Source organism: Rhipicephalus sanguineus, chromosome 5 (assembly GCF_013339695.2).
Source record: "Rhipicephalus sanguineus isolate Rsan-2018 chromosome 5, BIME_Rsan_1.4, whole genome shotgun sequence".
Taxonomy (NCBI): domain Eukaryota; kingdom Metazoa; phylum Arthropoda; class Arachnida; order Ixodida; family Ixodidae; genus Rhipicephalus; species Rhipicephalus sanguineus.
The window spans coordinates 135,474,671-135,485,964 of record NC_051180.1 but is presented as its reverse complement, the minus strand read 5'-3'; the positions used below and the strand labels follow the sequence as shown (position 1 = coordinate 135,485,964).

The 11,294-nt window shown below is 45.3% G+C and overlaps 1 protein-coding gene across 1 annotated transcript in view; it reads right to left on the bottom strand.

Annotated features, from left to right (window-relative positions):
• Positions 1 to 432: 432 nt before the first annotated feature.
• LOC119394266 (protein sax-3-like) overlaps positions 433 to 11,294 on the bottom strand; it is a 198,354-nt gene continuing 187,492 nt past the window's right edge. The window contains exons 17-25 of the mRNA XM_037661549.2: positions 11,006 to 11,168; positions 9,587 to 9,677; positions 9,385 to 9,459; positions 8,630 to 8,826; positions 7,597 to 7,951; positions 4,687 to 4,794; positions 2,885 to 3,079; positions 1,315 to 1,444; positions 433 to 596 (exon numbers count right to left, since the gene is read on the bottom strand). Of these exons, the coding sequence (XP_037517477.1) occupies positions 569 to 596; positions 1,315 to 1,444; positions 2,885 to 3,079; positions 4,687 to 4,794; positions 7,597 to 7,951; positions 8,630 to 8,826; positions 9,385 to 9,459; positions 9,587 to 9,677; positions 11,006 to 11,168 (1,342 nt within the window). The 3' untranslated portion in view covers positions 433 to 568. The remainder of the gene's footprint in view (positions 597 to 1,314; positions 1,445 to 2,884; positions 3,080 to 4,686; positions 4,795 to 7,596; positions 7,952 to 8,629; positions 8,827 to 9,384; positions 9,460 to 9,586; positions 9,678 to 11,005; positions 11,169 to 11,294) is intronic.

Here is an 11,294-nt window from a genome sequence, read left to right as displayed (position 1 = left end):
TCCAGTAGTGATATGCTCTGAAATGGCAGCACAGTAAGAGTGAGGCGGGCGCTGACGATGTCCACCGTTGTACAGGATTGAAGTCAGCACATACAAAATGTTGCGATCGCCTTCGCGCGTGCATATCTACAAAACAAAATCTTGCATTATATATAATTTTTTACATTTCTTGCTAAGTTCACACGCACCACACAAGCACTCGCGCGCACGAAAACACAAACACACCAGCTTCGCCCTGTGGTACACGGGAGGCTTGATGCCCGAGGTGTCTTGATTTTCTTCTAATTATTGCATGGCGTATCCATTTTGGCACACATCACATCCACTTGCATACTTTGACGGACTTGACGCACTGAAGTGAGCTGCTTCTCAGACAGCAACGGAAGGAACTTGGTTGGCAAGTCACATCGACGCGTTTACACAGCATTTCCCACTAACTTCTTGTGTTTGCATCCGTGTGTACGTGGCAGGATCTTGATCGGTGGTCCTGATGCAGGACCGCCATTGTGTCTCGACGGAACGGAAGTGTCTCTTTCGTTCTTTTTTTTTCGTGTTGAAATGACACACTTCATGTAGATCCATGGTACAAATGGCCACTGGAAGCATGCAAAAAAAAGGAATTCCGTGAAGCTTTCCATGGTATTATGGCATTTGAGACCGTGGATCGCCGAATTTCTTGCATAAGAACGCTGATGTAATATGCGGGCTCATAATTAAGCTGAAGTTCAGACTTAAACTTCTACATGGACCATCCAGATTTCTATGTATGCAAACTAGTTTAATGATGCCTTCATTGCTCGTGTTTCGTCTTTACCGATGCTTCTGTATCACGATTAAGCTCGTCTCGATATCTCATTATACCGCCGGATTTCCTGCTCTCAATTTTGTTCAACTACCTTCGAAAACATGCCTTCATACCTATGCAGGCTACAGAGCATGATAAGGAAGCCTTCTAGCACGTATTAGGCCAATTTTCTGTTACAAAAACGTCGCTCTGTGACAACGCTGTTCTGAAATAGACCCTTTTCATAATCCGCAAGTGCGCTTCTCTGCGCTGCATATTTGAACAACTAATGGCGGCACCTCACTTGCTTAGAGTGGAGACGAGGTCCTAGTTGCACGTGCTGAGGCTTGTCTATTATGCGTATTTATGTCAAGAGAGCCGAGTCTACATTTTCCACGTCATAGCGTAAGCAAAATGCGCTAGAACACGCTGTTTGCAGTAAGTGACTAGCCGCCATTACTTGGGCAAACTGCATGGCAGGAAAGCTAGCTTTACAATTATGAAAAGGGACGTGGCTATTTACTCCTCACCTTAAAATCTGAGCGCTGACTTCTCCATCCCGGCTCACTGCTCTCCACTGCTTTCTTCCACTTCCAGGAGGTGTCACTAGGTGTGGAGGATCGTGGTAAATGTGGAAGCTAGGTGGTTTGTATGGTGCGCCTAAAAATAAATAAAGAAATAGCCAGCTCAATGCAGGTGCATTCATGTCAATGATAACGTAAAATTAGCAAAGTAATTATTAGGAATTCAATAGCGCAACCAGGAAAAAGGCAAGTATGTAGGTAGAGGAAGCCGAGTGCGCTATAATGGTTAGCTCAATTAGGAGCGTTCGCACAAACACTCATTAATATTAAAGATAGTAGCTGTTATGCAAATATACTATCACTGGTATGCGCGGGCGCCTATTGCGTAGTTGCCCTAAACATATCCCGGGAATTATGAGCGCCAAAGGTTGTTTTCTTTCTGCGAAAGTATAAATACATGGGTGCATCGCATTTTGATCTCATAATGAAGTGTATTATGAAGCTTAACACAATATGCCCAATTGAATGCTTTTCAAATACCGCCGAACATCATCGACTTTTAGGGAACGCGCCACTTAAGATGTTCACTCTCATATTGTAACTCTCATAATGTAACTGTTACCATTTGCGCCAAGCGAAAAAGGAAACAGGCAATCAATATTCTCACCAGTTATCGTGGAGATACATAGCATCAAGAATTGCATAACGCCTATTTTCAATAACAGGCAATGACATGTGCAGTTTTAGTTATATTTTTTTGCAGTTACGCTGCTGCTCTTCGTTCAAATTGGGCCTATAATGAGTTGGTATCTTTTACTAAAAGACATTTCAATGCTTAGTCATCATGAATAAACCACTTCACATTCTCCCTACATTACATGCGCTTCCAGTTAAGCCATGCGAAATATTCATGGGGCGCATAAGAGTGCTTACCATCACTGCTTTGCATAGGCTGATTATTTTCATCGTGTTCAGGACGCTGGTCCTCTAACGTCCTCTGACTAGGCAGGCTTAAAGAGAAAAGCTGATTCTGGGGATGTGTTTCTGAAAAAAAGATGTAGGTATTGAAGTTCATGGAAATTTTTTTGTGCGATAACTTTGTTCAGGCCACAGGAACTCTTTTACTTCTCATTCTGTCATACTTACCAGTATTCCTCATCTGATGTGTTAACGTCTTGCTCGCATTCAGCGGCAAGTTCGTGACTTTTTGATTTTGCTGGTTATGCTGTCTTTCGGGACGCCGCGTTTGGCACCTGGAGAATAACGAGACAGCACATGCTTCCGTTTAAAGTAGAACAAAAGGAACTACTTCATTCTGCCCTTAAGTTTACGCCGAAGATTTAATCTCGTGAGTACGTTTACTGGTACGAGCTTTGTCAAACTCAAAATAACATCATTCTCGTTCTTAAACACATTTCTTTATCAAATAACCCGAGTTCGCAGTTAGCACAGGTGTGTCACCTCGTAATTTCCTCTTATTATCTACGGTAACTATCTGCTAGCAAACCTTATCGCTGCTAATCTCATTTCAGGCGTTAAGTACGGAGAGGCTCTCTCAAAGTCGTAGCTAACTGACCTTGCTCTGGCGTCGGCGTCGTTGTAGAGATGACTGAGCCGTTGACTTGGAAACCAGCATTTTGTGCGGCTCGTGCTACGGCGCTCGCAAAGTCCACCTCGTTGTAGACGGGGTCGTCATACGAACTTGCGCGGCTGGAACGGCCGCTGGTGCAAGAGCTGTTGCTCCTCTCCGTTGTGCTGGCCCACGATGGCGCTGTGTATTGATGCAGTCAGAATAATTTTTGGGCACCTCTGGCAGAAGCTGTTCATCGGGCCAGTTATGAAGGATCAACATTAAAGGACCATCACGAGATGGCGATTATCTTTGTTGGCTTCCCATTTCGTTGCGGCGGCCATTAGCCACCCTATAGAATGTCTGTTATAATCAGTGCTTTACTGCTGTACAGCCATTCTGTCTTGGTTATACCTTTTTGATTTCTTTATTTTTTGTTTCTTCACGCGAGGTCTATCTTGATGATGTACTGCTGTCTGCGCCTGTCAACGGCGTCGATTCCATAAATCTCATACGTGCATTTTTTTTTCGCCAACTTTATAAAATGTGCCTTCCTAACAATTATTACATCCTTCCTCTACAAAACTTGTTGGAGGGTGTAAGGCGTCGTTTAGAGAACGTTTTTGTCAATAGGATTTTTTCGGCTCTGTTTGCTATTGGAAGATTTAGAAGGAATTGAAATGGCCTGTTCCCATGCCTTTCTCCTCGTTTGCCTCGGCTAGCCTCCGCAAGCGGCATTCCTTCTCTCCGTTTTTCCATCTGCCAGATCGATGGGACTTGCGTTCACATGACGAACTCCGTCGCCCTTTATTACGATAACAGGTTACATGGACATGCCGGGCGCGTTTTTGTCATCATCGGCGCCGTTGCCGTGGAGGTTCCATACAGAGTTCAAGGGTCATAACATCACTCAGCACGCCTTACGTTCTATGCGTTCTCATGTTCTGCGAGGGCGGGCCGACGATCGCGGCTTAAGCGGAAAGGAAACGCTTCGGACGTCTTCCTTTGCGCGGAAGGACTATGAGGGCGAGGGGGGCGCCTTATGCCAGAGGTAGGGTGGGCGGGTCTGTGTGGCTCCAGCAGGTCACTGGCGTACTAAGAAAGGCCGGACGCGCTCGCGCGCGCCCTGTCTTGACACGGGAGCGGCAGACGGCCCATACCTTGTACGTGCAACGTTCTCACAGCTCAGTTAGCGTTGAAGATATAGGCACCAGAAGGTTGTTCCGATCGCTGCAGCGGCCGCGTTTCTTTACGCTAGCGGTTTGTCGAGTTAAGCAAGATCGGAGGCTAAATGAGTTAACCGCTAGGCTTACATCGTACAACATTCCAATTTGTCACATTAAGCATTCACTGAGGCAAAAATATGATTTTTTCTCTCTTTGCATTTTACTTCACAGCGCACTTCCAAAGGCCACATTTCACGTAGACTGGCCCTACATCTATTGACGTACATTTATTAAAATCTGTAGAACCGTCTATGTTTTCAAGGGCACTACTCTCGTCTAAACCGGCTTGGTAAATGACAGTTCTTGGTTCTAACAGGCAAATAATTCTAGGAAAATAACACCGCAATAACACTGATTTTCTACGACAACCGAACATGAGCTCTGTACTCCAGCCAACAATAAGGCATGGTAATGCTGCCTCGCAGGAAGAAATTCTAAGAGTATTTAAGTCTATTATCTGCACATAAGATGAAACACGTACCGACGCTATCAGTCCATGAACCTCCAGGTTTTCCCAAGCTCTGCTCTTTCTAGCTCGTAAATGGTCAAGCCATACTAAATTCTGTGGCTACAAATTCTCACCATGGCTTGGAGCATAATCCGTGTCACCGGCAATGCTGGACTCTATCGATCGAGGCCGTGTCATTAACTCCACATCCGAGTCAGCATTTGCTGGTTCGTAGATATAGCCTACAAGAAAAGAAACAATATTATCTGACGTGGGTAAACATTAGAGCTTTTCGTATTTTACATTCACACAATTATGACACATATGATGCACAATGAACAGCCTGTCCTAGCTCTACACGATGAAACTGCGAGTTTTCTTAAAGGGACACTAAAGAGCAAAACTATTTTTCTCGCATTAGTAAAGTAGTCGTCCACGATACCAAAAACACCATGCTTGCTGCGAGAAGACGCTTAATAAGCGAGAAAACGCGCAAAAGGAAAATACAGGTGACGACGCCACCTTGGAATTCCCGCGCCATTGTCGTGACGTCACATATTTTTGACGGCGCCTGCTTGGGCCTACGTAGTTCCTAATCGGTTAAATCGAAGTACATTGTCCTCGAGGGGGCCAGAGACTTGACATAACGAGTTTGTGGAAATTCGTCGAGCCAGTGGCGCCAAAATACATTAAATGCTCTTTGAAAACCTCTTACGTCACGAATTACAAAGTTCGGCGCGAAATTTAAAATGAAATTTTGAACTTGGTTTTCCTCCTCTAATATTAAACCTATGGTGGTGAAATAAACTACACAAGAGTCTCCGAGCACACTTATTGATCTAAACCAATTCATTGTTTCTCTTTAGTGTCCCTTTAAAGAGACCGACAACTGGTCGACAATCGTGTGATCAGATCCTGGTAAAAATGAAAGACAGTGAAGTATAGTGACATATTCCAGCATCCCTTCTCGCGTTTGTGAATAGGGTTTAAATCTTTAAATCATGTTTAAAAGTAACAAAAACTAGAGTTACTATATATGCTACCTTTAGGTAGCAGAGTTGCGCATAGGTCTGGCTAGCAACCCAAGCTATGCGGTGAAGTCGCACTCCGTTTTTGCAGGCGACATGCCTACCGTTGTCGCCGATTAACATGTCTGTGTGTCGAATACCGGCGATAAACAGTGGCTATCGATGAATGGTGTTAATTCAGTTCGCTGCAGCGGCGGCGTCGAAAAAATGAAAAGATTGGCTTGAGCATCAGCTTCTCCGCAATGCATGGTTTGCTAGCGGCGTTTGGAAGACAGATGCGCAACTGCTGCTACCTAAAGGTAGCATATACAGTAACTCTAACAAAAACCGGTATGTCGCGCAGCCTAGCGGAAGAGCCTTGAAGCTGGATTATGGAGCCGATCACTTTTTCCTGTACGTAGTCACGTAGTCTGATGCTGTCATGCGCGCCATAATTAGTCCTGAAAATTAGAGTATGTATATTATTATCTATCCTGCTCTATTTTGTGCTGCTTAGGAGGCAAAAGGAGTTGCACGGTGAGAAGCGGCGCTGCCTTCGCGGTCGCCATTGAAACATGTCAAGTCGCGGCGCATGCGCGCGGAGTGCACGGATGCACAGCAAACCACCGGTGGTGGTAGAAACATTTATTGCCAGTGTGTGAACGTGGGGGCCCAGCCCCCTCATGGCACGTGGGTGCTCCCTCAATATGAGGGGGCACCCTTACAAAGCGAAGGAAAGTCCCTGAAGCGCAATCCTCTTCATCGCGCAGGAGATGATCCGGCGCTGATCGAAAGCAGAAGTGCTGGTCATGATGGACTCCTAGTAAGACACCGCCACAGCCGGTGATGGGGGATGAGGGAAGGTGGGGCATGTGAGGAGGATGTGTAGGAATCTCCTGGTTTGCCGCAAAGTTTGCATGAAGAGAAGAATTGGTCTGGGTATCGGACGTTTAGTAATATGGGGTATGGAGCAGTTTGAGTTTGTAGGCGTCGCCAATGTGCGGCCTGTGCTATGGTTAGGGATGGGGCTGGGGGGGTGTATACTCTTCGTTGGTCCCGATAATACGAGAGAATATCTCGAAAGGAGAGCAGGCGCTCCTCGGCCTGTGGAGAGGGCTCCATTTCTCCTGCCCGGAATGTGAGACCTCGGGCTAGGGAATGAGCCTCCTCGTTGCCAGGGAGGCCGGCATGTGCTGGCGTCCAGACGAGTGTTATGGAACGCTGGGGCTGCCAGAAGCGTAGTAGGCGAGCAGCGGTGCGGGAAATGAAGCCATTGGCATAGTTCAGGATAGCTGATTTTGAGTCGCTTATGATTGTGGAGGCAGATGTAGAAACAAATGAAAGCGCGATGGCTGCCTCTTCTGCCTCTGTGGAGGAATTGGTGATGATTGAGCACGACGTTAGAAGCTTTGCCTGACTGTCAGCTACCGCCAGGGCCATACGGGATCCTGACGCGTATTCCGCTGCGTCCACGTAGACCACGTCATGGTCCTCGCTATACTGTTTCTCGAGGGCCCGAGCCCTTGCCGTTCTGCGTTTCTCGTCTCGCAAAGGGTGGATATTCTTCGGGATTGGGGGTACGTTGAGGTGAGAGCGGAGGTTAGAAGAAATAGGGACCCCCTCGGGTGAGTGTTTAATTGGGGTTAAGCAAACCACCGCACTCGAACACGAACAGCTGTCGCGCTCATTGTCTGCGGCATGGGTTGTCACTTGTGTTTAGGACTTCATATTCACCGCAGATAGAAAAATTTTGATTGCAAATGCTTCGTGGCGCTTTCCATGTTACCGTTCCGTGATTAGACACTCTCACCGGTAAGCTTTCCGTTGCGCTAAACATGATGGGCACCATAAAAATTGGTTGTTGGTCCCTTTAAGAGCAGTTAATCCAACAGAGTCGGTGCAACAGTTCATTATCAGAATTCTTCTGTTGACGCACATGCGAAGCTCATTGTTTGTTAAGCACACGACTGTTTCGCTCATCGAGGTACATGAGCATACTATATAACACTTTCAATGGCATTCAGTGTTCATGCTTACCTTGGGCGGCACCGAACCGATATCCTGTTGGTTCTGTAGCAGGGATCGAGGAACGGGGCTCATTGATGAGTGATGGTAGTGACGACTGCACTCCCCTGTCTATGAAAGGGTTGCTGAACAGCTGTTGTTGTTGCTGCTGCTGCTGCCGATGTGACTGCTGAGGCTGCAGCGGCTTGAGAAGGGACCTTTGTCCCTTGGGAAAGAATGGCGGGACATTTTCATACGAATCTCCATAGGAGTTTCCTAGGCTGTTGCTGGATTGGTTGAGAGTGCTTCTTGGAGAGTGCGTTTCTACTCGAGGCTGACCGTGCGCTCCCCTCATGTTGGACATTGGCTGTGCTCCATTTATCTGAAGCTGAAAAATGAAACAATCGTTCGCTGTGCTATAATATATTTAACCATAAAAGGTGACAAAATGAACAAGGGGTGAGAAAAGGTTTTCGTTTCGTAGGTCAAGCACACAGTGGACGCCGCAGTGAACTACAAAGTCTCCGCAAACATGAGCCTTTCTTTTATTTACCAGCTGCATTATTAAGAAGATAAGAAGCTGCATAATAAGAAGATTTAGCTTCTACCTCTCTTCGATGCATTAGTAGGAAAATGTCCCGTATGTCTATGCACAGTCGTACAATATACACAAATATTCCTCAATCGAAACCACCCTCCATAAAGCCCTTGAAGGATTCTATATAAACGCGTTATTTTATTCATAGCTCATACGAAAGCCGCGTTAAAATTTCCCTTACATAAAAGCCGTAAGCATATAGGATGTTTTCACAAAAATGTGACATATAACATACACCGGTGCTTCTCTTGAAAGTGACATAGCACAACAGCTACGACGGGCATCCCTAGGTCACGCAGGCAGATCTCAAGTTGAAAAGAAACGAATTAATGTGCTAAGTACGAAATACTTATAAATATAATTTTATACTGGAATAGGTACCTGTTGAATGCCACTTGGTTACAGCTTCAAATGCAGAGCCTAGACAGCATGCATTATATTTTATACACTTATTCAAACAGCACTCACTTTCTGCTTCAGTTGCACATTGCGAGGTGGCGTCGCTCGGAGGCAGGCTGGAGTACTTGTTGGAGACCCAGCCTCACTGGGTGGTTGCTCAGGTGGCGGAGGGATAAGTTCCGACCAATTCATCATTGGTCCCTTAGACGAAGACCCTCCCCGAGAAAATTTTTGGCGGCACTTTTTTATTGGCATTCCATACTCATCTGAAACGACAGTGACGCCATGGAGTTCTACAAAGTGCTTCTATTAACGCATTGTCTTTGGCCACAGTGATTGTGCATCGAGTTAGTCTGCGCGATATGACTGTGTTTGGATGCATTGTATTGTTTCTCAGGGCGAGCTCAGCTATTATATTAAGTGGTACAAATAATGAGCAGTTACATGAAAACTGCCATAATAACCGTTAAGACATTATTACAATAAAAATTGTTTTAAGTTCCGAACACCCATCAAGATAAAAAAATGCGGAAAATAAACCAACCCAGGGCAGTAAGTGAAGTAACGAAAATCACTAAACAGAAATGGATTATTTTTACTTGCAACGTTTTGCAGTCATAATTTCAATGCACTAAAAGAAAGCTATACGGAAGAGTTCAACATGTATTGCCTCTGTGACCACACTCGCTAACAGTCGCATGGCATCTCTCGTAGTTGAGATGACTGTAATCTAATTTTCAGTAGAAATAGTTGCTCTTGTGTTCAAATTTATCTGCTTTATAGAGTTGACGTGAACTATGACGTATCATAAACAAAACCTTTACCTGTTGTGTAGCTTCCCGAGTCACTAGCTGGACTGGCAAGCTTGTCAGATTCCAACAGCCGATCTGTAATCCCATCTGGAAAAAATCCTCAAAACAATAAGTGCTATGTTTTTTCAAGCATGCCCTGCTCACGTTAGAGCTGTTTTAAGCAATTCTTTTGCGTAATCACTTAGCTAAAATTAAACGCACGACAAGTTCTCACCTTCACTCGCACGCGCGAGCTCTAGGTCAAATGCCTTCTCAGATTTCCTGCTTCCTTCCTCGGCAGAGCTCCCACTGCGAGCATCCTTAGCCTGTGAGAAAAAAAAACATTAGCAAACACCCTTCATTCTATTGGCATCGTGTCAAATAACGGTCTCAAGTTCATGCAATTGGACTTGACAAAGCAGACTAATATCCGCAGCAAAAACAATAAAAAATCAAACCATCTCCCGCTAAAAGCGACCATGAGGCGATGCGAAGCAGCGTTTTGCAGGCACGTAGGCAAGGGGGGGGGGGGGGCCGGGGGGCCCGGGCCCCCCCCCCCCCCCCGAAATTCGTCCAGCCTTCTATATGCCTGGGCAACTTTTTTTTCTTTTTGCCGTGGAAAGACTTTCTTTCGAACATTTAGGCTTTGGGCCCCCCCCGAAAAAAAATCCTGGCTACGTGCCTGGCGTTTTGGCATGTCGAGCCCGCGTTTCAGAGGGGGAGCGGAGAGGGGAAGGGGAGCTGGGAAGTAGAGAGGAGGAAGGGAGAGAGGGGACGTTGAGAGAGGGAGGGGAGAGGGGAGAGGGGGACCGGAGATGGGGAGGATGAGCGGAGGCGTGTGGAGAGGGATTGCGTAGACGCAGTAAGGGAGGTCACGCCGCACACCACCGGTTTGAACTCCGCCACAAGATGGTTCGCATATTAAAAGTCAAGACACGTTGCACTCAATAGTGATGCATTAAAAATATGTTGAAAAACGGCGTACGATAATAGCCGGGTAGGAAGAAATCCACTGACGTGAAAGCCATGCCAAAAATGTCGGTCTTACGACAGTTGAGTTTTCCGCGCAGCGCTATAAATGTTTTGTCTCACAAAAGTGAACTTGCTACCTCAACTAAGTTACTGTATTTTAATATAAATAAGCCTATTTACGATTAATATCTCCTTTGACGCCGTTTCACAATGTTTCCAAACAAAATAGTTCAAATGTTCGTATGGATGTCCTCCGCAATCTGGCAATATTTGTGACACCTTTTGAGAATATATCTCGTCTGCGCAATCAGAACTGAAATACCATTACACCAGAATCCTCCCAATGGCATCATTGGTGTGCCTTTCTAATATTACGCAATCAGGATGCTACGATATAAGTTAAAAAAACATAGAAAGCAGTAGAGCAGCCTGTTTCAATGCTCATGTGTGATATATTTAAAGGAAACCTATAGAAATGTATACGCATACACATAACGCATGTTTGTTATACAAAATTGTGTAAATGTACAATGTGCCTTTTTCAAGAATTATTCAGCCCTTCCGTAGTACGTTAGAGATTTTTTTGACAACTTTTCTTGCATAACATCCTTTCATTTAGCATAAATAGTTCAGACATAAGCGCTTCCTGAATAAAATAATGCGACAGTAATCTTTTACTTACAGAACCGTTTAGGCTCTTCTGGAGCGATGGGTCTATCAACGTAGTTGTTGCATAGGGCTCCGGGATTGAGGGAAGGTCTTTCTTGTAGAAAGTTGTCATGCTCTGAGCGTCTACTTCTGCATAGTCAGGCGCATTGATCCCACAGTTTAGAGGTGCATAGACACTGCAAATAAAGGAAAGCAATGACAATGTTATAAGTTTGTACAAATAGTTATACACATTATGCAACACACATATTTTGATTTGATTTCTGTTTGTTGGGAAGTTGTTGATGCGTATATAAATTTTA